This window comes from Peromyscus eremicus, chromosome 9 (assembly GCF_949786415.1).
Source record: "Peromyscus eremicus chromosome 9, PerEre_H2_v1, whole genome shotgun sequence".
Lineage (NCBI taxonomy): Eukaryota > Metazoa > Chordata > Mammalia > Rodentia > Cricetidae > Peromyscus > Peromyscus eremicus.
The window spans coordinates 64,074,087-64,101,093 of NC_081425.1; the positions used below are offsets into that span (position 1 = coordinate 64,074,087).

General features: G+C 42.1%; 1 protein-coding gene across 1 annotated transcript in view; it reads left to right on the forward strand.

The window, feature by feature from the left end:
- Nucleotides 1–27,007, forward strand: part of Micu2 (mitochondrial calcium uptake 2) — an 83,056-nt gene that overhangs the window by 21,454 nt on the left and 34,595 nt on the right. The window contains exons 2-4 of the mRNA XM_059273072.1: nt 11,060–11,198; nt 23,708–23,739; nt 23,832–23,907. Of these exons, the coding sequence (XP_059129055.1) occupies nt 11,060–11,198; nt 23,708–23,739; nt 23,832–23,907 (247 nt within the window). The remainder of the gene's footprint in view (nt 1–11,059; nt 11,199–23,707; nt 23,740–23,831; nt 23,908–27,007) is intronic.

Here is a 27,007-nt window from a genome sequence, read left to right on the forward strand (position 1 = left end):
TTTACTTAGCTAGATCCCTTTCCAGGGAGTGCCATGTCTTTCTTCCCTGTGCTCTCCGGACAGTCTGTTGCCTCACTGATGTCCTGATCTTCCCGTTCTCTTTCAGAACATGGTTCCATTGTCCCCTGCTGCTGCTCTTGCCTTCATTGTTCCCACGGAATTTTGCATAGGTACTACCTTAGATTTTAAGGAGACATTCTAGCCAGTTATGCCATTTGCAAAAATTATGTGAATATCTTTCCTGACCCTGTCCATCTTGATCTAAGGCTCTTTTATCTTTGCATTAAAATACCAGCTGAAGAACTCAGCGGTCCTAGTAGCCTCTGCTGTACAGTACTTGAGCAGTAGAAGATTTCAGAGGTGGCTGACTGAGCTAGGGACGTACCTGTGACCTAAATGTGCTTGCAAGTTCTCCCTGTGCTCAGGTTGGAGCTGATCATATCCGGTGGGGGTGTGCTTTTCAATTTCATTTGTTCTCTCATTTTGGGGTACCCGCCAGTTTAGCTTTACAGTTCCTAGATCAGTTCCACAAATATAGTATGTTCCTCTCCCAATGAAGTTACAACTTGATGATGCTGGCCCTTCCCTGGACAGGACATGGGAGGAAAGGGCTGACATTGGGCCTTCACTAGGCACAGAGTGATGGGAACGTGAAGTAGGAGTTCTGCTCTTTTCTTGCCTTTGTCCAGCCCTGACAGCAATGGTGCAGGCCCATTGTACACACCAGCAGGAGACACTCCTTCGTCTACACCTTACTGCCCACAGACCTGAGCTGCAGTAGAGTGCCCTTGGAGTCATGCAGTTAATGGCCTGTGCCTGGCAGCCCCACCACCTGAGGTGCCTCAGGAGTTCACTGGCGCAGACACACTGCATTGTTCTCCCTGGAAGAAGACACTGCTTCTGCCTGGGTTATCCTGGAGTTTCAGACACATTTTTTACTGTCTGGAAGGAAGGCCCTTTAAGTCAAGTTTAAAATCTTTAATTTTAGTGTCACTGTTTACTTTTGGGTTTTTGGTGTTTTGGTAACAGTCAAGAACTTACTGATCTCGTTAGTTTGTAAATTTTTTAAATGACCTTTTGCTTTAAGTAAGAGTTGTCATCAGAAAGATATATTGTGCTGGGGTTTTTTGTTTTTTGTTTTGTTTGGGTTGAAGAAAACTAGCGTGTAGATCTGATGGCCCCAGATTTTATTTCCTGGATTTGTCTATAAAATGAGAGTAAATCACAAAGGCCAAAGTGCATAGGAAAGGGAGCCAGTAACACCTGGAGCTTCCCACTCCTTCCAGATGCAGATCAGGGTCCAGTACAAGGATTCTAGGCATGAGCAGCAACATCAGTACTGAAATTTATGTACAAAGTACAGTGCTTAAAGTTAAGAGTTTGCTTTCTGATAGTTATTATTTTTGTAAGCAGTTGATTTAACCCTAGGATATAATTTCAGTCACATTTTTCTTGGTTTCCTGAAATCCCAAATCTGTGTGTCAGCACACTGAATTTTTGCTCACAAAGGTTCTTTTCCTGGTGCCTCGTTATGACAAAGAATGAACTAATAGTGAGCTCTTAAAAAGTGTGTGTTGACATTATTGGGAAGATGAAAGCATGTGTGCCTTGTGATTTAGTTTTATTTGACGTGTAACAGTTATTCATGACAGTGTAGAACTCTGTCTACTTGTACTTTTCCGAAAGACGTTCTGTTTTCACTCATAGCTCTAATCATTTGCAGTTTATATAAGCAAAGCCCTGCTTTGTCTATAGCGTGCACTCTATAGAGTACTGTGGCCGTCTGGGGAGTCAGGGAGTAATGCTGATTTCATACAGCACAGTAGAGTGTGAGGTCTGTCATGTCAGTGAATCTTCCAGATAATTCCAGCTCATTTGTTAGAAGGTGTTTTTCTCATAAAAGATTTACATTAAATGCTTTTAAGCTGTACTTCTCATCTTCCTACATTTTAGCAGCATTTTCTGTGTGTGAGTGGCTTCTGAGGGTAACTCGTGTTACCATGTGCATTGGGGCCGTGGTTGACTGTGGTAACCTTGGCTGGCCCAAACCTTTGCAGCCATGTGTTTTTATCTCCCCTGTCTCACTGCCTCCCTGCAGCAGTGTAGTGGGTTGGACTCCAGCATTTATATAGTTTTTCAGTGTGAAATACACAGTTCGTTATTTAAAAAACAAACATTTGGGATGATCCATTCAAAGACTCATTGTGCTCAGTAAAAATGAACTGTATCGTGCAGATAGTGAAGGCTGTGATCCAGTAGATACTTATGTGGTGTTTACGCATACATTGTTTAGTCTTTGGGACTGGTTAATTTCAGTATGTGGGGTTTTTTTATTTGCAGTGTTTTTATAATAAAATTTAAAAAAAATTGGCAAAAGATTAAAATGGAGAATGTGATAGAAAACATTAATGAGAAATGCTTTACAGATGGTTCAGACGTAGTATGTAAGAAATTTAAGTATTCTACACTTCTTGTTTGGATTCAGAAGTTCAAAGAAATTTATAACCATGTCACACCCTTATCAAAATAAAAGTGTGGAGTTGGACGTTGTATAAAATCTGAACAATTAAGAATTTCCACTGCTTCCTTATCTACCACAGATATGTCATACCATCACTCTGGCTTAGTCTATTTTTTGTTTGTAAAATTAACAGTGTCTCAATACCACTCTGCCTTTTATCTTCCCAGGTCCCCACTTCTGGGAGCTTCGTAAAGACTGAATATTTGTCCAAGTACACACACACACACACACACACACACACACACACACACACCCTGAATTCAGAATAGCACAAAACTAGAAATTTGGAGCATTTTTTAATCAATACAGACTTAATGGTGAGAATTTACTTTTTCCCATTACCACACACACACACACACACACACACACACGAGCTTGACTGAGGTAGTGGCCAAAGAGCGAACAGGCAGAGGGAATGCCAACTGTTTATCACTAATTTTGCTTACCACTTTGGAAAATCATTGTGGAGAGCTTTGTGTGACTCAGAAACTATGGACCTGTTCCCCCATGGGATTTGAGAGAGAGGGAGAGAGGGAGCGAGCGAGCGAGCGAGTGAGCGAGCATAGCTGAATTCACTGTGCCTGACCAGTTTTTGTATACGCACAGTGGCAAGCATTCATTTTCTTGCATGGCTTCTTATCCCTAAGACAGAACTCGTAGCCTGTGTCAGCATCCCTACAGCAGGGATTACAGGCATATGCCACCATTCCTTGCTTGAGACAGGCTTTTTAAACCAGCCAAAGCAGACCTCAGCTGATCAAGAAGCGAAAGGAAGAAATCATAACTGCTTACAAATTTGTTGGTTTGGTTTGGTTTGCTTTTGTTTTTGCAGCTAGCCTTTCGGTCTGGAGGATGAGCTTCTTGTGAGATTCTGGCCCTGAGTATCAGTGACAGGACACTTAAAACATTTGTCCTATCTCCTTTTTCCTTCAGAGAACCCAGGGGGAGGGGGCTATGGGAGGGTTTAGAGGAAGGAAATATACTATAATCTCAAAGATAAAATAAGAGAATAGTAATACTGTTTCTATTACATACAGAAAAGCAAAAAAACAGAATTGTTACTTCCTTAAGGCACATGTAAGTTTTGTCTACCTTGCCTTTTATTAGTGATGGGCTTACTAGAACCCTGACTTGGTTCAGGTGTCATAGCATATTCCAGTTCCCATGAGTGTGAGTCTGTGGATGTTAATATTTACATGGAACTCAGTGTAAAACATGAATTTACAATAGAATGTTTGTAGTAAACTAAATAACCAAGTTTATTAAATATGTAGATTAAGTGTAAGGGCTCAGTCATGATATGAAAATCCTGCTTCTGCATTTCTTTATAAACCCTAGTATCTTTATATGTGATGATTATTGTATACATTTGGGGGGGTGTCAAAATCTATGATCTTTGGTACTGGAGAGATAGCTCGGTTGACAAGCTGCAAGCTGCATAAGAATAGACTGAGGTCAGTTCCCAGAACCCACATTTTAAAAGCTGGGCATGATAGCATGTACTTCTAGTCCCAGCACTGGGAAGGCAGAGACTGAACCATGGGGCTTTCTGGCCAATCTGCCTAGCCAAATTAGTGATCCCCAGGCCAGTAAGATGCCCTATCTCAAAAAACCAAGGTAGCCAGCTGACATCTGTTACACCTCCTCTTCTCCATCCTAACTGAGCTGACTGTGCTCACTGAGTCTGCAAGCCGCTTCCTTCGCCTCACTCACTTGTGAACTCCAGCCTGCCACAAAGGTACACAGTCCGTGAGAGAAAAGACAGAGAGGAAGGAAGTCAGCGCCCCAAACAGTGTGGCTGGTTGATGGCACTGTGTGTGTATGTGAGGAGGAGGGACAAAGGAGAATGGTGAAGAGAGCCCGGGCACACGGGATAAGCCAAAAACAGACAAGAGGAAGGAGGGAAGGAACAAAAGAACCAGACAGGGAAGAGTGAGGGCTCCCGCCAAAGCATGCTGCAAAACTGTTCAAGGCTCTAGAGCAGGATTCGGCATCTGGTCCTGTGCCGTACCCTGTATAACCAAACATGGTCAGGAACTCAGAAGCTGTGATGCTGGTGTTTGCACAGAGCTAGAACTAGATGCTCCCTAGGTCCTTTTAACTCCTAAAATTCTGGGCTGTACCTTTGCTGAAGACACCACATATCTTTGTTGCAAGATATGAAATTAAGCTAGAACTGCTCCAGAAACTTCCTCCCTGCTTGCAAGCTTTCACGTTGCCAGAAGGAGCTAAGCATGCTACTGGGGGCAAAAAGGCATCCATCAATGGTCTATGAACCCTACAAGCTACAGTACCAACTTGGAAGGCAATACATGCACACAGGTATTAATGGCACAACATTACGGTGGTAACCATTTGCTGTCTGACTGGATCTGAGGCCTGCTTCACAAGAGGGACTTTATTCCTGGTACTGTGAACACAGTCAAGATCCAGTGGCTACAAGTTCTTAGAGAATTTAACTACAGTTGCTTACATAAATTGGTATGGCATCAAATTTCCTTATAAATATTTTATTTATACCCATAGACGAATTCTACACTCAACCTCAATCAGAGAAGCTTCTCTTTGCAAAGGACTGTGGTGAATGCAGAGATTCATGGCTGCACAAGTCCATAGAATAAGTCATCACTTATTATTAACAGAGCATCTCTACCACCACCTCCACGGCTCAGAGAAAAGAAAGAAGTTTGGAAAGAACATAAGAAGGGCTGCAAAATGCTGTCTTCTGGGCATGACACAGCTATTGCAAATAGGATCCCTTAACAGCAGAGGTTAAGGCGGGTGGTGATGGCACACAACCTTAATGCCAGCACTCAGAGGCAGAGGCAGGTGGATCTCTGAGGTGGAGGCCAGCCTGGTCTACAGAGTGAGTTCCAGGACAGCCAGGGTTACACAGAGAAACCCTGTCTCAAAAATAAAAATAATAATAATAACATAAAAATTAAAAAATAAACAGCAGAGGTTATCTGTGCTAAGCCTGTACAAGACTGAGCCTGTCGTTAGTCAGTCATGGATGGAGAAGGTTCATGCAGCTGAATTTTCGGCTACTAGTAAATTCTGAGGAAGGGCAGGCATTGTCTTCAGTTCTGTGCCCACAGGTGAGCGAGCCCACCAGGATAAAATGGAAAATTTGAAACCCCTGGTCACACAGGTGGCCCTGGTTAACCCTAGTATGTAACAAGTCCCCACCCCACCCCACCTCCCAAAAAAGAAAAAAAGCAAAGAAAAAAAAACTGAATGTGAGAAAGGGAGACTTGTAGGGAGCAGAGGGGTTGATAGGAGGAAAATAGTGGAGGTGTGAGTAACCATAATATACATGTATGGAACTGTAAAAGAACAAGGGGTTTTTTTTTAATTTGTAAAGAAATCTGGGGCCTGAAGAGATGGCTCAGCAGTTGAAAGCACTGGCTGCTCTTCCAGAGGACCCAGGTTCAATTCCCAGCACCTACATGGCAACTCAAAACTGTCTGTAACTCCAGTTCCAGAGAACCCAAAACCCCTACACAGACATACATGCAGGCAAAACACCAGTGCACCCAAAATAAAAATAAATAAATTCAGGGGGCGGGAGGGGGGAGAACAAAGGAATCCGTGGCTGATATGTAGAACTGAGTTGTATTGTAAAATAAAATAAAATTTAAAAAAATAAATAATAAACAAATTCTTTTAAAAATTCTGGGTTGTAAATAACAACTGTACTTCTATTGTGTACAAAGCAGCAGCTCAGTGTGCTGCTATGCATTAGAGTAAGACAAGCTGAGGCATCACTCCAGGCTTGGTGGTCTACTTGAAAACCAAGCAGAAGGAATTTGGGTGTTTATAATAGAACATCCTTAGGAAATCACACAGTAAAGCATCTTTCTCTTAGTAGTATCATGGCTGACTGTTGGCTTTATTGTCCATTGAAACCATCTAGTAGGTTTGAAATTTGATCAAAATAGTTATGAATGTAAAGTAAAGCAAGATAAAGCCTAACAGATAAAAGACTAAAGCAGGGGCTGGAGAGATGGCTCAGAGGCTAAGAGCACTGACTGCTCTTCCAGAGGTCCTGAGTTCAATTCCCAGCACCCACATGGTGGCTCACAACCATCTGTAACGAGATCTGGTGTCCTCTTCTGGCCTGCAGTTATACATGCTGTATACATAATAAATAAATAAATCTTTAAAAAAAAAGACTAAAGCAATAAAACTGGCATTGGCAAGTCAATCCAAATTATATAAAATAGCCATAAAGGTACAGTATACACTTACTGCACTTGTGAGCCTTCAGAATTTACTTTTAAAATTTGAGTACTGGTTGATTAAAAAATAATAATAATAGCCCAAGCAAAACTGTGTTGGTACATTCATTTGTAAAATGATAATTTCACAGAGTCCTTCCCCACCCCACCCCCACCTCCTACCCCGCTTAAATTTTGTAGTAGCAAACAAACCTATTCAGGACATTCTACTCAACCTAGATTTGATATAACCAGGGTAGTAATGCATACTAGTTAGGAAATGGGCAATATTTAGCCTGGGACTTGAAGCATGGCTAATTCTAAACCTTTTCTTTGTTAATCTCTAGACTCTAGTTTATAGCCTCCCCTTATTTACATGAGATCTTACTACACTGCATCTTCTCTCACAGGAGCTACTCTGGGAACTTGTTAGAGACTGAAGTTGGTGCCATGTGGCCATATGGCCTGTGCCATCAGTTAACTACTGTGTTAAACTAGGCAAGCTGGCTGACCTTAACAAGCCTACATCCCTTCTTTTATAAAACAGGGGTGATTTTTAAAAAACTTTGATTGCAACTGGGTATTTTGAGAGAACATGCTTATAAAGATGCTCCCAGCCTGCCTTGTACATCCTGTTCACTTAATTATCTACTTCATTGCTGCTGACATTTTCTGCTACACAGTTATCCCCTTTGGTTCATTTGCATTCTGGCTCCCAGTGTGTTTCTGAAATTAGTAGATGCTCAATTAAGTGTTTAAATCAAAGAGGGTAAAGTTATGATAAAGAAAGGGAAGATTGGTAGTAAGATGTGAGCTGGGAGCATCCACTGTATACTTCATAAAGGAAATAGAAGGGTACTGTTGACTGGATAGGATAGTACTCAATCTCAGTGAGAGAGGCTGTGGAGAATACCACTGATGAGGATACCCAGGGTATCAATGCTGATAATGGGGATGGAAAGGCTTTGGGCTAGTAGAATGGGTTTGTTTATACTAGGGAGTAACAAATTCAGAAAACTACCATACCAAATTAAATTGGAAGGGTGCTGGCAGACGGTATTGTAGAGTTTCAGCCATCTGCTGATGGAGAGAGTCATGGATACAGGTCGCATTTGGAAGTTGTTTGTGTCGACATGACCTACAGTTCTATGCAAACTTCAAGCTTAGAAATTAGCTAGTAAAAAGGATCCTTATTTCCTCTATCTTTTATTGTTCACTAGAAAGTATATTTAGCCAAAATGTAACTGGATGCAAACAACCCAGTCAACTATCCAACTCTATAAAATGTTACTTCCTAAGGGATTGGCTCTTCAGAAATGTGAGTCTGTGAGTGAAAGGTTCTTAGAGGCACATGGAAAATGATAACCATGGTTAGGAGCACTTGATGCTCTTGGAGAGGACTGGAGCTTGATTCCCAGCACCCACATCAAGCATCTCAACAGTTTCCCATGTCTTAAGGGGATCTGACACCATCTTCTGGCCTCTGTGGACACCCACACATGTGGCATATGCACATATTCACATTGTTGTAGCTAGAGTTTTCCTACCTGGCCCACAGTCAGGACAAATCTCTGTCACCTGCCAGTCCCACAGACGCTCAGACCCAAACAAGTAAACACAGAGACTTACATTGGTTACAAACTGTATGGCCGTGGCAGGCTTCTTGCTAACTGTTCTTACATCTTAAATTAATCCATTTTTATAAATCTATACCTTGCCACATGGCTCGTGGCTTACCGGCATCTTCACATGCTGTTTGTCATGGTGGCGACTGGCAGTGTCTCTGACTTAGCCTTCCACTTCCCAGCTTTATTCTCCTCCTTGTCCCGCCTATACTTCCTCCTGCCTGACTACTGACCAATCAGTGTTTTATTTACCAACCAATCAGAGCAACACATTTGCCATACAGAACATCCCACAGCACATTGTTTTTAATTAAATAAGTATTTTAATAAAAAAAAGATAACCACAAGGTAGAGAAACTTTTAGGACCAAACCTTCTAGAAAAAAGAAATATGGTATCTTTTACACAACTTGCTGTGAGAGAGCGGTAAGTTGTGTGTTCCTACAAGTCAATTAAGCCCAGGAAAAGTAAGATTGTTGCAAGGAAGAAGACAACCTGAAACCAGAACAGACACAAGGTCAGTCACCCCTCTGGTTAGGAGACCTATAGACAGAGGGTTGAATTAAGATTGTTACAAGGAAAAAGACAACCTGAAACCAGAACAGACACAAGGTCAATCACCCCTCTGGTTAGGAGACCTATAGACAGAGGGTTGAATTAAAATTGTTACAAGGAAGAAGACAACCTGAAACCAGAACAGACACACGGTCAATCACCACTCTGGTTAGGAGACCTATAGACAGAGGGTTGAATACAGTATTGGACTGTGAATTGGTTGAGGTGTGAAAAGAATTTAAACAAAAGGAAATACCAAAAAAAGGAAATTTTAACAACTTTGATACAGAAATTAGAAAAGCACCAATAGTATTTCAGGGTTTGAGGGTGTGCATTCTCTGTTGTGATTATTCATTTTGCTTTTGTTTGGTTTTGGTTTTGTTTGTTTGTTTGTTTGTTTGTTTTGAGACAGGGTTTCTCTGTGTAGCTTTGGAGCCTGTCCTGGAACTCGCTCTGTAGACCAGGCTGGTCTTGAACTCACAGAGATCCTCCTGCCTCTGCCTGGAGAGTGCTGGGATTAAAGGCGTGCACCACCACTGCCCAGCTGCTATTTTCTTAATAGACAGTAAGTTAACGTTATGCCTTTAAAATTCTTCCATATAGTTACGACACATACTCATGTTTGGCCTTTTTCTGTTCTGATCCCTAGGGCTTGCAAATGCAGTTAGGTTCCTGGTTTTGCTCCAACCCACCCTCCCTTTCCTGGCCATACATTTTACAAATTCACTGTCAAAGCACAAGAGACTTTGTCGGAAATTAGTGTTTGTCTGACTTACCATTGCTTTTTCTTTTGTTAAGCAAAATGATACATATATTGCTATGTTTTACTGTGTGTGTGTGTGTGTGTGTGTGTGTGTGTGTGTGCTTCATATATAACATTCAGAAAGCGTTACTATGATTCCACTTCCTAGTTGCGAGGATGAGTGTGATGCCTGTGAATAAAACTTGCCCTTGGGTTGGGGTTATAGGTCAGGGTAGCGCTTTCCCAGCTTGTGCGAGGTACCGAGTTCCCACCTCACCTTTTGGTAGTTTTATAGTAACAGTGTATGGGCAAAGAACAGAAAGTACATAGAGACGCTAGCATTGATGTGCGTTGTGTATGTTGTTAGTATTCTGTAGGCACTGAATAGAATGCAGAAGGAGCAAAACTGGACGCTCAGCAAGCCTGTTGTCTACTTCAGGGGACAGAACTAGTTAGGGACTCACATCAGCAAAAAGAGGCCTCTGGTGGCCTTGAATGTGAGGAGGGTTAAGCAGCCAGAATTCCTAGTTCTTACATTTTGGTTTGAGTCGGCAGTCACTGTGTATGGCCTGTAGGTCAGGGTAAATTCCGGGATCCGTGCAGAGTCTGAGAAGTAGGTGTGTCCTGGGAGGATGCGTAGGCCAGTGAAAATGGCGCTGTAGGAAAGCAGTCCAGGGTGAGCAGCGCTGTCTCACGTCAAGGCTCCACATCGGCTCCAGTGTTGTCAACCACATGTCAGTCTGTCCAGCACCAGGCTCATCCACGTGTGGGAGGATAACGTGGAAACTAGAGGCTGAAGGCCTTGAGTGGAACAGAAAGCTTGGGATATTTCAGCGCTGACCTCAGCTGTTGGGAAGGCCCGGCCCTAAGACCTGAGGCTCCAGCACCAACAGTGTCTGACCCGTGTGCATCCTTTCTGCACTTTGCTATTCATAGTTGTGTGGACAGAGCCCCTCATGGGAGCACATCTGTCTGGTGTGACTTCCGCCACTCTCTTCCTGTCACCGTGGTGACAGTGCCTTCTGCTCCTCCTGAAGACATTGTTCCTCAGGAGAACAGGACTCACTCACCCTTGTGTGCAGTCTCTGTAAGTGCCATCCCTTCAAAAGACAGCCTGTCTCACCTAAGAGACCTGCTACCGCTGTCCCATCTCGGTGACTTTACACATCTGCCAGTGCCATTCTCCCACTTAAAAGTAACTGCCCTCCAATTAGTCCCAGTTGGTATTTTACCTTCAGTGCCTAAAACCGAGGGACTTAGTTGATATTTGTTGTATGACTAGTGTAAACTTTGGGGACTGTGAGACCTAACTTACTCTTTAAATGTAATTTTAGGGGTAGCTGAGTTTGGCAATCATACTGAAAACATTTTTTAATTATTATTTCTTTTTCTTTTAGAAAAATAACTTGGGACCAATAGAGAAACTTTCTCTACGTAAACAGCGGTTCATGCAGTTTTCGTCCCTGGAGCATGAAGGAGAATATTACATGACACCCCGAGACTTCCTCTTCTCAGTAATGTTTGAGCAAGTAGAGCGTGAGTGGTTTTTTGTTTTTTTAAAAAAGCTTAAACATGAGCGTTGAAAAACCTGTTTTCAAAATTGGTGACAGCTTTTTTGCATTTGAATTATCACCATTCGAGTTTTGTGCATTTTATTGTTACAATGTGACAGTTGTAAACTTTTATATTGACGGGCAGTGGTGGCGCATGCCTTTAATCCCAGCACTTGGGAGGCAGAGCCAGGCAGATCTCTGTGAGTTCAAGGCCAGCCTGGGCTACCAAGTGAGATCCAGGAAAGGCACAAAGCTACACAGAGAAACCCTGTCTCGTAAAAACTTTCATACGTATCTTAGTTGTTTTGTATGTCTTGTATGGGTTTTTCTAAATTTAAAAAAAAAAACTGAGTTTTTAAGATTCCACTAAAAAGATTTTTTAATAATTTGACTAGATATTAGTTTTTGGTGGAATTAAGGTTTTAAATTGAGAGGAAAAAATAAACTATTTTTATATTTATAAAAAGATTAACTATTAAGGAGAGCCTTTCTCAGAGTTACTATGTTTTTATGTTGTAAGTAGAAAATTCCTGAAGCAAAACACATAAGCAACAATTAAAATAACAGTACAAGGACTTTATAAAGAGGAGACTGACTCGCAATTACCCCATGATGGCAGAAACCCTAGGTTTCGCTGCAGCAGGTTGTGTGTGCACCACGGTGCTGTAGACCTTCTCCTGCTGACATGGAACAAAATGCTGGGTCTCTGTGAGTAAGCTCGTGGACAGCAGAAGTCTGAGGACAAGGTGAGCAAGCAGGCAGCAGGACGGAGTGCCCGGGAAAGGCAGAGCAGGCCAAAGCAGAGTGAACACGATCCAGCATCCTGGGGACAGGAAGCCCACCAGTCACTGTAGATGAAGAGGGCGAGGCAGTTCCCTGTGATCACATTGAAGAACAAATAAGGGCTAAATTGTACAAAAGATCTCAGTGACGGCTCACCCACCCAAGGAATGAATGCTTGGCAGGCTGTGTGAACTTCATCTTGAGGGAACAATGACAATTTGGAAATCAGAAAATAAAGTAATAAAAATGTGCTTAGATTATTTTAATAAAGCCCCATGGAAGGAAATTTAGCAGTATATGTCAAAACTTTAAAAATTTAGACCTACATTGATACAGTAAGATACTAAACAAGGATTTAAAAAGAAGTTTGTGCCAGATGTGGTGGTGCATGCCTTTAATCCCAGTACTCAGGAGGCAGAGGCAGGCGATTCTCTGTGAATTCAAGTCTGGCCTGGTCTACAGAGTGAGTTCCAGGACACCTAGTACTACATAGTTGAGACCCTGTCTCAAAACAAACAAATAAATAAATAATAAAGTAGTTTAACCTCTGACATGAAGAGAACTTGGACATTATCACTCCTGTCCTCATAGCAGAAAAAGAAAAAAGGTGAAAAATATAAAATCTACAACTCAGGTCCATCAAGGGTCACAACAGAATTAAGGTCACAGGGCACCCTGGAGACAGGTAGATCCAGAGGGTTGGTTAGGGCTTGCTCAGATCAAAGGCTACCCAGAATCTCCCAGGACCGTATGTCAGAAGTATTTAAAAGATGATTGATAAGCTGCTAGAATCTTGAGTATTATTGTAGAATATTATTTTAAAGTGTATTACTTTTGTTTATGTTGCATTTGTTTAACTCTGTGAAGCTGTGTTACTGTGCCTGTCTAAAACACCTGATGGTCTAATAAAGAACTGAACGGCCAATAACAAGGCAGGAGAAAAGATAGGCAGGGCTGGCAGGCAGAGAGAATAAATAGAAGGAGAAATCTGGGAGAAAGAAAAAAGAAGGAACAAGCCCGAGAAGGAGGAAGACTCCAGGGGCCAGCCACCCAGCTACACAGCAAGCCATGGAGTAAGAGTAAGATTTACAGAAGTAAGAGAATGGGAAAAGCCCAGAGGCAAAAGGTAGATGGGATAATTTAAGATAAGAAAAGCTGGCTAGAAACAAGCCAAGCTAAGGCTGGGCATTCATAGTTAAGCCTTCCTGTGTGATTTATTTGGAAGCTGGTTGGCAGGTCCCTAAAAAAGAAAAAACCAACCAACAACAGAATATGGACCAACTTGAGAGATTAAAAACTCCTGGAGAGGAGCAGGTAACATGGCTTGGAAGATAGGAGCACTCAATTCTTCAATCCTTCAAAGCCACGTGGGGTAGAAGAAGAGAACCAACAAAACAAAGTCGTCTCTAGACTGTTACAGCCAAACAGTTTGCTCTCACAAAAGATAAGTATTTTTCCAGCCAGAGGTTAAGAACACTGACTGCTCTTCCAGAGGTCCTGAGTTCAATTCCCAGCAACCACATGGTGGCTCACAACCATCTATAATGAGATCTGGTGCCCTCTTCTGCTGGGTAGGGATACATGCAGACAGAACATTGTATACATAATAAATAAATAAATCTTTTAAAAAAATGAGTATCTTATGAGAGTTGATATATTTCGCTGAGGGTGCCATTCTGCTCAGCTGCCCCCTGCTTGGCCATCTGTCAGTTACTAATATGTGTATTTGAGTCTCCAGTGGTTCACGTGTACATCGTTTCTCCTTTTGGCAGTGTGTGTGTGTCTCCCTGAGATAGAGAAACATTTCTTAAATAAGACAGAGTACTAACCAAAGGACAAGATTCAGCCATATTAAAATAGAACTTTATTCATCAAAAGTTTCCTTAAAGAAATTAAAACAAGCCCCAAACTGGCAGAATTTATTTATAATACACAGAATGGACAAGAGTTAATATTTACATATGAAACTATTTTAAAAAAGGATATGCCATGGAAGAGTGAAGATCGGGTCATCTCAGGGTATGCCAAGTGACATGGTAATTACTTCAGCGTGACATCACTAGAGAAACTGTCACTACAGAAAGGGCCATTTGGCCTGTCCTTTCCTGCATGCAGCAAGCCATAAAGATTCTCTTGAGAGACACATCTTTCCTGCATGCAGCAAGCCATAAAGATTCTCTTGAGAGACACATCTTTCACAGAGTAAAGCCAGAAAAACAGCCTTGCTCACCAGACCGGTGACTGCAGTAATTCATCACAACCCCAATTAACAAGTTCTTTGAAGTAACCTTTAGCTTCCATTAGCTTCTACCCTCCCCCTATCTCTTAATGACATCCCTAGGATTTACCTTTAGTCAAGAGATTCATTTGTTCTGTCTGTCCTTCCTAAATTGATTGTTGTATAAATATCAAAGCATCTTGCTTTGCTTGTTTCTTCAGGCTCCCCTTTCTTGTGAGGCTCTCCACATAAGTGTCAATTTAATAAAACAGACTTCTTAATCGACTCATTCGATTCGACCGAAGAGCCCTCCTGAGGGCTGAGGGTGATTACCTAGGCTGTGTGAGGCCCAGGCTTCCATCCTTAGAACTGCCACAAGAAGACTTAGGAGGGAAGAGTCCTCTCCTCTTCTTGATCTTTTTCTTGACCCTTCCCTCCTCTGGACAGCTATTAAAAACTGGAAGAAATAGATATTCACAGAAGAGAAAACAAGAAAATGAACATAAATTCTTCCCTCGTTTGTAATTGTGGTGGGATAAAATTTTACACCTGTTATATTGGCAAGTCTCACGACAAAGATTGAGGAGGCTGTAGATCAGAGGTGGACAGCTCCAAGGACTTTTACACACTCTTAGTTGGAAATGGAAATGGACAACTCCAGCTGCTTTAGAAAACAACTTGTACCTGCCTTGCAAAATTAAATATTACAGAATTTTTTTTACCAACATCCACATTCCTAGATAGATTTCTATAGATTTCTATACCCAATAGGAACACTTGCTGGTGTGTCATAGGATACATGCAAAACAATGTTTGTAGCAACAATGTTAGGTTAGCAGAAAAGCTAGAAACTGCCCACACGTCCACTGGTGAGAGAATAGCTAAAGCAGGGTGTGTTCACACCAGGGAATTCTAATCCATAAGAGTGAATAAACTTAGTATCTGTTATAGCAGCATAAAGAACCCACAGATCCAGTGCTCACTGAAACTGATAAAATAAAAAATGAAGAAGCACATTTAAAGTCTCTGGAAATGAGTCTGGGGTTTTATAGGAAATTTAGAAATACCTATTCAAGTTAAGTTAAGCTACTGAAATTGTTAAGAAAATGTTCGAGTGTGAGCACTTTAACTAAGACGCGCACTCTCCCTAGCAGTTGCAGCTCAGTGAGATGGAAGCTCATTCTAAACTTCACAGCAGGAACCCAGCTCTGAGTGCTGTTGGGAGGAGCAGTGCTTTAGACTTTACTTTAGAATTTTCCTCCTGCCCTGCTCCTGGAGGTGGAGTGCTGTGGGGAGGAGCAGTACTGTAGACTTTACTTTAGAACTTTCCTCCTGCCCTGCTCCTGGAGGTGGAGTGCTGTGGGGAGGAGCAGTACTGTAGACTTTACTTTAGAACTTTCCTCCTGCCCTGCTCCTGGAGGTGGAGTGCTGTGGGGAGGAGCAGTACTGTAGACTTTACTTTAGAACTTTCCTCCTGCCCTGCTCCTGGAGGTGGAGTGCTGTGGGGAGGAGCAGTACTGTAGACTTGACTTTAGAACTTTACTCCTGCCCTGCTCCTGGAGGTGGAGTGCTGTGGGGCAGCTGAAGGGTGGAGCACCCTCTTCCACCCATTCCTTATTTGTGGAGTGGAGGCTCTGCCTTGCATGCTCTTCCGCTAGAGACCTGGCTGCCCTTGTTCTGACCTGAAAGGCAGAGAGGGTATCCAGAAAAGGAGATGAAGCCCTGGGCTCCGCTTGCTGTACCAGGCATTACTCAGAAAGAGCAGGACCATTGTCCTTCTGTCTGGTTGCAGAACTCAGGCCTGGGTGATGGAAATAGGTTACATAAGTAGCTTCCCGTCTCCTCATGTTTAATATAAGATGGGGACTTTCAAGCACTCTCAGAAACAGGTACAGGTTAGCTAGGCACACTAGCAAATGCCTCTAATTGTAACATTCTGGAAGTTGAGGCTGAAAGATTGCTAATGTGAGGCCAGCTGAACTCCACAGTAAATAAATAAACACTGGGCAGTGGTGGCGCATGCCTTTAATCCCAGCACTCAGGAGGCAGAGGCAGGTGGATCTCTGTGAGTTTGAGGCCAGCCTGGTCTACAGAGCAAGATCCAGGACAGGTACTAAAACTACATGGAGAAACCCTGTCTCAAAAAAAAATTTTTTTTAAGATAAATAAATAAACAAACAAACAAACAAACAAATAGGTGTAGGTTGTGGTGAGAAGTAGTTGAGCGGTCAGGGATAGATTCAGTGATGATAACAGGCCAACCTGTGTGCTGGCTGCTTTGCATAAGAACCCTTAGGAAGGAGACAAAACTGGGGGCTTTCCAGGGATCATAACAAATATTAATCACCAACAATGGGAATTACTCCTTCATGGGAGCCTGAGTGTGAAAGATGATCTCTAGAGCAGTATGTGTCTAGGAGTCTCATCAAGTCAACAGGGCCAAATGTCTGGACTCAGCACCCTAGTGAGGTCAGGAAGGAACTCCAAAACCACCCCATGCCTCACTAGGGCATTCCCTCAAGTGCTTAGCTCTGTTAGAGGGCAGGGTGAGACACGGTCTTTACTAAAAACTGTCCAGCCAGACACTGTGCACATTCACAAGCAGTAAATGAGCCATGGGGAAGGAGCTGGTACCCAGATCCCCCACAGTGTGTCATCTGAAATGTCCAGGGCCCGATAGCAAAAGCATGAAACTACAAAGAAACAAGAATATTTAGCGTCACTGGGCAGAAGCAAGCAACAGGAATTGCTTGTGTAGCAGTCAGATAACAGATTTAACAGAAAAAGACATCCAAATAGCCCCTAAAATATGTTCAAAGAACTAGAGTAAACTATGATTAAAGACTATGACATTTTTACTTTTATTATTCATTGGAATGCAGTTAAACCATCAGAAGGCACTGAGCCAAATCAAGACTTTAGTAATTTTGCAGGCCAGATAATACATCCTTTATGCATATGATGTTTCATCTTCATTTTTCATCGTGGATAAGATAATCTTGGTTACATTCCTACGGATCACAATGAACAGCAAAACAAAGAAAACCTCGGCCAAACCACTGACCCGTGGTCTCTGGGTAAATGAAATGATACAAAACACTCTAAGATTTATTAGATTTTAAACTCATTTACCTGGCATTTATCTTTTGGGCCTTTTGTTAATAAAATGCTTTATTAATACAATTGATGAGGCTTATGTAAGCACTCTGCATAGCACTTCCAAATGGACACTGGCAGCTCCCTTTACTGGGTTCCTGTATGCTGGGTCTCTGCCGTGTGCTCTCCTTGCAGCCCAGGCTACCCTGCCAGGACCCCGTCTCCCCTCCTTAATTCCCTGCTGTTGCACTCCTTCCCAGTGACATTTGTCTCCGCTGTTCACATCCCATGCTGCTTTGGAATTGTCCCAGAATTACAGTCACATTTCAGAATTTGCATCTCTGGCAACAGCTGATTAGTTATCTTCCACTTTACCTGATACCCAATATGTCTGTTCTCTGACTTCATAGAAGTGTCTCGTGTCCACTGTTCTGTCATTCCAAGGTCCTTTTCTCCACTTTCCCTGCAGCCACAGGTTTGTGACTTTGTCAATCTGATAACTGCTTGATAGTATCCCTCTTCTCCCTTTTATTGAACTGCTGGGAAGCCACACACAGATGGGAGCCACTAAATTCAGCCTCCACGAGATCCTCCCGGTCATGTGTCCTAGTCCGGTTCCCGTTCTCTCCCTTCTTCCTCAGCTCTCCCAAACTGCTCAACTTCTCACCCTGTTTGTCACATCCTTCCTTCTCTTTTATGATAAGATTTTACCTGTTTTTAACTGAGCAAATGAAGGCTGGAGGTCAGCCTCTCTCTCGTGCTGCCTTAACTCGAGCCTTTTCCCTCTCCCCGTCTTGTTTACCTGAAAGGGCTTACCTCCCTCCCTGTTCACCAGGAGGCTGCATCTCCCCTTCAGCTGCTGGAAATGTGACCAACACAAGAGTTTGGGGGGGCGGGGGTTCGTTTTGTTTTGCTTTGCTTTTTGACACAGTTATTCTCTGTATAACTTCCCTGACTGTCCTGGAACTCTACTCTGTAGACCAGGCTGGCCTCAAACGCACAGAGATCTGCCTGCCTCTGCCTCCCGAGTGCTGGGATCAAAGGCATGAGCCACCACACTTGTCAAGAAGATCTTTAACATTGGACTGAGGGGGATGATTTGAGGCACAGAAGGGTAGAAGGGAGGATTTTTCTAGGGAAAGGGCCCTGAGAGGACAAGGGTGAGGGAGCATGGTGGAAGCTGGAATTAAGGAGGATCTTAGAAAGGCCCTTTATAACATCAGGAAAGCGATAGATACCGTCCCTCTGTTTCTATGTTCTCGGTGAATGAGAAAGCAGTTACAAGTTGTAAGAAAAGGAGGCATATCAAATGGCTTGCAGAAGTAACCTCAGCAGTAAGACATAATGGAGTAAGAAAGCCAGTGTGATTGATTGTCAGTAGCCTTATTAAAGTTTCATGTGGGGCCAGATAGCAGTCTCTCAAGAGATCTGAGCTAGAGGCACAGAAGTGACCTGTCACTCCCTTGCCTCTGTGGGCCAGTCTCACTGTGCTCCTGTATTTTTGTCAAGTACCCTTGAGGTATTACTCCGATCAGTTAAGTTTGAGAAGTATTTGGACATATGTGAAGTGACTTACCACGGGATGTGTCACTATGCTAGGGCAGAAGGTAGTGCATGGGAGTGCGGGGACCTGGGGTCAATCCCATTGTGTCGCTGGGTTAGCACCAAAGCCTCTCCTGACTGTTTGTAGAGCCACAGAATAGTAGTACAGAGTGCTGTAGGGACGATGAAGTTAGAGAGAATGAGAAAAAAGTCTGTCCATTTAAAACTGAAGCTTTACAGTCTGTAGAATAGAAAATACAGTCAGCAGAACCAGACGCCCGCCACCTAGTAGTTACCAGCGTTATTAGCACACACCTTTTTTGGGCCTGTAAATTTTTTTTACAGAGATACAGTTCACATGCCATGAGGTTTACCCTTTAAAACATGCTCTTTTACTTATAAATGTAAGACCACGCATTGTCTACTATGTGCTTTACAACCTAACATTTTCTGTTTAATCCATAATGAGTAGTTTCCTTTCATCAGTGGTGTTTGGAAAAAGTTTGACTGTTTCATTGTATGCTATAATTTAATTGGTTCCCTTATATTGGAGCATTTAAATTGTCTGCAGTTATTTTACTAATATGAATAATTTCATAGTAAGTATAGTTATTTTATAAGTTTTTGCTTAACTGGTTGTAAAATAATTTTCTGAACTTGTAATCATGAAATACAAACACTGAGACTTCTTAAGATTGTTATCAAATTGTCCACTAAAACAAAGAATCTAATGATTCTGTTTCCTGCCTAACTGGAAATTTTCTCGTCAACTTTTCAATAATAAATTGTTTGATTTCATTACATTTATCAAGAAGCACTACTTTTAGATTTCAAGAGCACAGTTTTACCCTAGAGTAATAAAGATGGACAGAGAACATCACCCCCTTTCTGAGTAACATATTTAGTGTGCAGAGCAGTGAGTTACAGATGGTATTTCCATATCTGCCCTGGAGGAAGCTGGATCATGTTTGCCTCCCATCCTTCACTCTTCTTCCCCACACCATCCTCTTCCTTTCTTTTATATCTTTTTATTAAGATTTTTCATATGAAAGAAAATGTGTTTGTCTTTCTAAGCCCACTCTAACTAATATCTAATATGATGCTCTTCAGTTCCTTCCATTTTCTTGCAAATGACACAACTTCTTTGTGGCTGAAAAAGGTGTCATTATGTATCTGGAGCGTGTTTCCTTTTCCCTTTTATCTGGTGTGGACACCTAAGCTGGTTCTGTACTGTAATGCAGTGGTGAACATGGAAATTCAAAAGTTTTCAAAGCACAGGAGAGTGCTTTATAAAGTCAGTGTTCAAAAACTGTATCAGCTGTGAAGACTTGCAAGGACTCTAAGGAGTCTTGTACCCCCTTACTCCTGCTGAATAGAAAATCAGTTTTCTCAGGGCACTTGAGGCTGGTACAAGAGTAGCCAGCTTCACAGTCACTTGATAGATGACATTTCACCCTGGGCTTTTTGAAAACACACGAGCACACAAGTACACTCTTGAGATGGAGCCCAACAAGGATATTGTCAGCTGTCACCCTGCAAGGTGGCAAATAATTTGAAACTTCTTGTCCCCTGGTACATCATCATCACGTCCCCAAATGGGGACTGGCTGCATTTCCTACCTGAAGAACAGGTGTCGTTTGTAATCTTTGGGACAGACTGCATCTCCCTTCCAATGCGGGAATGTTACCACCCTTCTCTTCTAAGTTCTGCAGACATTTCTTTTGCTTGTCGATCTACTCATTGTCGTCGCACTCACTGCTGCCTCTCACACTGCAAAAACAGCTATCAGACACACTGTTTCTGTTTTACTTTTGTGTTTATTTCAATGGGAAACTGATAGGGGTTTTACTGTTCATCTTTCAAAGCTCATTTCTCAACACCAGGTTGTACTGTTTGGGAATATAACGTCAAGGAAGTGTTAGCCCAGAAGACGTACGTAGTGCCCAGAACACGGCAACCTCTCCCCTTTGGCAGTTGAAGCATTTCACTGAGTTCCCACGTTAATTCTACCGTGTTCATAAAGCAGAGGCTGGTCCCAGGTCCTGCCTCCATGCTCCTGTGACTGAGGAGTGGTGTGGTGGCACATCAGGCCACAGACCAGCCTGGTGTTTATAACACCCACTCCTCTGTTTCATGATCAGATTCCTCTGTACAGATCAACAGACCTTGTAATCAATTTGAAATAACCAGTGTTTCTGTTTTAATTTTTATTCACAACAACAAAACTGATGAGTCAGTTCTGTGAGGAAGAGTCCATAGTCCGTTACTGTCTTCACTTGGCTCAAGTTGGCCAGTACCTGATTTTTCAAAAATCTGGTTGAGAATACAAAATTCCAGTGCCAGTATTATGACCTAAGTCCTCTTGCTCATTTGTTTCATATGTAAGATGAGGATAACACTATATCTAGAAGCCCAGGATCTAGAAGAAATGTTATGAAATTTAACTTTTTTTGTTCAGGTATTAATTCCACACTTCCATGCTGAGCACTCCACCTACACAACTAAGCAGATATGACGTCTCCCTTCTTCAGGAGCTTTTATATTATCCCTCATGACTTTATTGTTGTATTGTTTAAAGTCCAAAAAGGGGATCTAACTATCACATAAAAGCCACCTCAGACTCCTGACCCTCTTCTGCAGTCACACTGCCAGCTACTGCTGCCTCGCCTGCCTCCTGAGTAGAGTGCGGTCTCTTTAAAAAAAACTGGTAAGACTGAAATAAAATAGGCATGGGAGTGAACTTTGTCACATAAACTTTAAGAAAAAGCATTAGGAGATCGAGAGGATGATGCACACCAAGGCAGGAGGTCACCAGTCTAGGCCAGCCTGAGCTACATAGCAAGGCTACCCTTCAAGAAATAAAAAAGAAAAGCATTATGATAAATTTGAATTATGATCAATTTCTTTTAAGTAAATATTTTGAATTTTAATTAAAAGTCATAAAACTACCTCCATAATTATATGCCTAATTAAGCTGTTAGATTAAGAGTTAAAATACTCCTGGGCATGTTGCCACACAAACTCATGAAACAAGGCAGAAGGGTGGCTGATTTCAGGTGTATCTGTACTACAAAGCAAGTTCCAGGACAGTCTGGACTATATAACATCACCTGTCTCAAAAGCAAACAAAAAGCTAACATATATAAATAAAATATTAACATTATATATAATATATATTGCACCATTTTCTAGAGCAAGTAATCAGCATTATATTACTACATCTTATACACACTGTATTACAGACCCTTGAAATGTAGATTAGATAGTAATTTACCTAGCTAGTAAGATGCTATGATGGCACCTGACAATCAAGAACTTTCACTCACAGGTGCATAATGCTCAGCAAAAAAATTATACTGGGATAGTAGCATGTAACCTCACAGATATGATCATAGATGTTTCTACAACTGCATAGTAATATTCATCACTAATTTTGAGGTAGATACTTTTTATTATTTCTAGGGTTTTTTTCCCTCTCATTGATATTTATTGTCTTTTCTGGATTTGGAAAATCCTTATGGAACCCACATAAGAGCCAAATGCACACATCTGTAATTCCAGCACTTCTACAGTGTGATGAGAGGTGGAGACCAGAGAGCCGCCCAAAAACTTGCAGGCCAGCTAGCCTGGAGTACACACGGAAGCGAAAACATGAGAGACCTGCCTCCTTAGCAAGGTGGTGAAAAGGGGCTCTTGAAAGTTGTCCACTGATCACCCTGCAAATGCTGTGGCATGCACACGCCAACACTCACAATAATAATAATAGTAATAATAATAATAAATTTTTTTTTGGGGGGGGGGAGCTTGAGACAGGGTTTCTCTGTGTAGCTTTGGAACCTGTCTTGGAACTCACTCTGTGGACCAGGCTGGCCTTGACTTCACAGAGATCCGCCTGCCTCTGCCTGGAGAGTACTGGGATTAAAGGTGTGCACCACCACCACTCAGCTAATACTAAAGTTTTTAAGAAGGATCCTGAAAACCTGAAAGAACTTTAGGTCTCTGTTGTCTAATTGACATTATGAAGAGCAACTAGGACAGTCTTGGTCAGCTCTCCAGCTGGGCTGGAAAGTGGTACACTTGAGAGTGCGTCCTAAGATCCGGACGGAACAGGGGAGCTCCCCAACACTACCCTATTGGTGTGACTGCTTCGAGTCAGGGAGACCAAAAGACTGGTTTTAAAAAACAAGTCAAGAAAGGCGGGCGGTGGTGGCGCATGCCTTTAATCCCAGCAATCGGGAGGCAGAGCCAGGCCGATCTCTGTGAGTTCGAGGTCAGCCTGGTCTACAGAGCGAGATTCAGGACAGGCACCAAAACTATACAGAGAAATCCTGTTTTGAAAACCAAAAAGAAAAAAAAATGTGTCCAGGCATTTTGCCGGGCGGTGGTGGCGCACACCTTTAATCCCAGCACTTGGGAGGCAGAGCCAGGCGGATCTCTGTGAGTTCCAGACCAGCCTGGGCTACCAACTGAGTTCCAGAACAGGTGCAAAGCTACACAGAGAAACCCTGTCTTGAAAAACCAAAAAAAAAAAAAAAGGAAGGAAGGAAGGAAGGAAGGAAGGAAGAAAGAAAGAAAGAAAAAGAGACTCGTGTGGCACAAATCAATGCACAGTGCCCACAAGGAATAAAGACTCTGGGATTTCACATGTGTGAGACTGAAAATTGATCTTGCAGAAAACTGTACTATCTTTGTGTTCAGATTCAGAGTTCTTTGGCTCCTGATTTTACATTAGAGATATTGACTGCTTTATTTCTTACGTAAGGTGTTTGTTTTAAAGATCATTTTCGTCCTTAATGTAGTCTGAGTTTGTGGAAGAAATGTGAGTGCTCAGTCATGGTTCTTCTTTGTTGTAGGTAAAACCCTGGTCAAGAAGCTGGCAAGAAAGGTAAGCATTGCTGGGGCTTTTATTTTGGGGGGTGACCTCGAAAATGAACTAATATACCTTAAATTGAAAGTTTTTAACTTGTGTATTCAAAGGATATCGAGGATGTACTATCAGGAATCCAAACAGCACGCTGTGGATCAACCTTTTTTAGAGACCTGGGTGATAAAGGTAATTTTTAATCATTACTAAATTTCTATGTATAAATTTTATTTAATTAAGTAGTACTAGATAATTAAACTGGGATATTTATACCATACAATTTAACTGATGTTTCATGGCATAATAAATGATTAAGAGATAACTTTCTCAAATTTTTTAAGCAATTAAAGATAAATTATTAGAACATCAGTGAGTAAGTCCTAGAGAAGGAATGAGGGAAAGTGGAGAGTAGGGGATGAGGCCAATGTGGAAATCAAAAGATGGCCTCAGAGAACCCTGAGGAGTACTGTGCAAAGAGGCCATAAAAAGGCCAGGCAGAATGGCCAGAGGAAAACGCTGAGAGTGTTTCACAGAGGCTGAGAGAACATGGTAAAGAGGAGAGTTAGGCCAGGCATGCAGATGCACACCTGAAGTACCCTGACGCCTAAGTTTGTCAAAAGATTGTCCTGCACTGATTGAAATGATGATGTGATTTCAGTCTTTGAGTCTATATGACATCTCTTGGTTTACATATATTGAACCATCCTTGAATCCCTAAAATAGAACCAACGTGGTCATAATGTTTGTGCTCCTTAATACATTCTTAAATTTAATGTGCAAATTATTGAGAATTTTTATGTCTGTTTATCAGGAAAATCGGTCTTCAGTTTTCTGTTGCTGCTGTGTGCTTATGTGGTTTTAGTACCAGGATTAAGACCAGCTTCTCACAGTGAGGTTTGCAGTTTCCTTAGCTTTCTGCTTCGTGAGTAGTTGGCAGAGTGTTAGTGTTGCCTCTTCCTGGGTAGGGTTAGTGAAGTGAAGGAAGGAGTCTGTGTGCTGCTTGCTGTGAGAGCCTCTCGCTTCAGTCTCCTTGCTTGGTAGAGCTCTGCCTAAACGAATTCTGTCCTCCTGATTGACTTTGGCGGGTACCTGTGCTGTGGCTTCGCTTCTAGTGGTTTTGGAATATGGATTTTCAAGGTAGTCCTTCAAATGAGCCTTTGGGTTCCATTGGTATCTGTTGTAATGTTGCTGTTTCATGTTTAATTGATTGATTGCATCCTCCCTCTTGTAGCTAAAGTTTTCCTGCCTGGCCCACAGTCAGGACAAATCTCTCTTTCCTGCCTGGCCCACAGTCAGGACAAATCTCTCTCACCTGCCAGTCCCACAGCCGCTCAAACCCGACCAAGTAAACACAGAGACTTATATTGGTTACAAACTGTATGGCCATGGCAGGCTTCTTGCTAACTGTTCTTACAGCTTAAATTAATCCATTTCCATTAATCTATACCTTGCCACATGGCTCGTGGCTTACCGGCATCTTCACATGCTGTTTGTCATCGTGGCGGCTGGCAGTGTCTCTCTGACTCAGCCTTCCACTTGCCAGCTTTTTTCTCCTCCTTGTCCCGCCTATCCTTCCTGCCTAGCCACTGGCCAATCAGTGATTTATTTACTGACCAATCAGTAACACACTTGACATACAGACCATCCCACAGCACTTCCCCCTTTTTTTTTTTTTTCGAAAAGGAAGGTTTTAACCTTAACAAAGTAAAATTACATATAATTTGGGAATTTGGGCGTAGCTTATCTTACTACTTCCTGCTGGAAGGGGGCGCTGTATCTTATGGGGACACAAAGAAAATTTTAGGATTATGGAATAGTCCATGAGGGTGTATCGTCTGAGCCAGTTGCCTTCAAACCATTCTGGATGTTGGATCATCTGGGCCATGGTGTCATCAGAGACCTTTCAGGGGGTCTTGGCTGGTCAAACCTGATGTATCTTAATCTGGAACAAATCCATAGCCTTTGGCTTTCTGTAGAAACAAAAGCAGAGACTCTTTTCCAAAGCAACATATCCTTATATCCAAATTTTGAAGTCAAGGTACCTTTAAAATATACATTTTGGTTTAGCTCAACAAATTTTAATTTGACCAATAGTTTTTCTCTCTTGTTTATTTTCTAAAAACTTACTTTGATTCATTAAGTCTTTGTATTGTTCTTTTGGTCCAGCTCATTAATTCTACCCTCATATTTCTTGCTATCTACTGCTTTGGGGTTTGTCTCATTCTTGTTTTTTGAACACTTTCAGATGCTTCTTTAAGTCACTCAGATATAAGATGACTGTTTCTCAGTGTATATGCACGTGCTCATGTGTGAAGTTGCACATGGAGACCTAAAGATAACCTGTGGTGTCATCCTCAAGAACACTGTCTACCTTTTTGAGCCATGATTTCTCATTGACCTGAAGCTCACCAATTAGTCTAGACTAGCCAGCCAGCCCAGGAGGTCTTCTTGTGACAACCTCCTCAGTGCTGCCATTACAGCATGCTCCTCTGCCCTGGGTTTTTATGTGGTTGATGGTGAGCCCCACTGTGGTTTCCTAACAGCAGTCATAGTTAGAAGCATTGCAGATACCTTATCTGTATTCTGATAAGTGTCCTTCCACTCTGACTTGATTTGAGGAAGTTGACATTTTCCTTCCTGGTTTCTTCGGTGACCCAGTGATTTGTTACCTAAGAGTATACTGTACAGTACAGAAATACTTGTATAGTTTCAATAGGTTCTTTTGCTGTTGATTTCTACTCTTACTGTACTATGATCTGAAGAGATACAAGGAATTATTTCACTTCTCTTATATTTGTTAAGACTTGCTTTACGGCCTATGATGTCATCTATTTTAGAGAAGTACTCAGAAGAATGTTGGATAGAGTACTGTGTTACTGTCTCGTTGGTCCATTTGATCTATGATGCTTGAGATTCAATGAAGAATCTTCAGTTAATTTGCTCTTACAGGCAACCAGGTTTCAGTTCCCAGCACCCATCCATAGCTCCAGTTCCAGGGATCCAGTGCACTTCGCTGACTTCTGGAGGCCCCAGGAATGCAAGTGGTACACATGCATTCATAAATGCAGATAAAACACTCATACACATACAATTCTTAAAATACTAGAAAAAGACAAAATACTAATAAAAAGAATAGTATAGAGGAGAGAGAGGGAAATACAGTAACAAAAGATGAAGTGTCAGAGAGGCTCTGTCTGAGTACTCTAGGACCGGAGTCTGCAGTGAGGTCAAGGGCACTGTCAGTTGAACTTGGAGACTTCTGTCATGCTGTGATTCACACTGGTGTGAG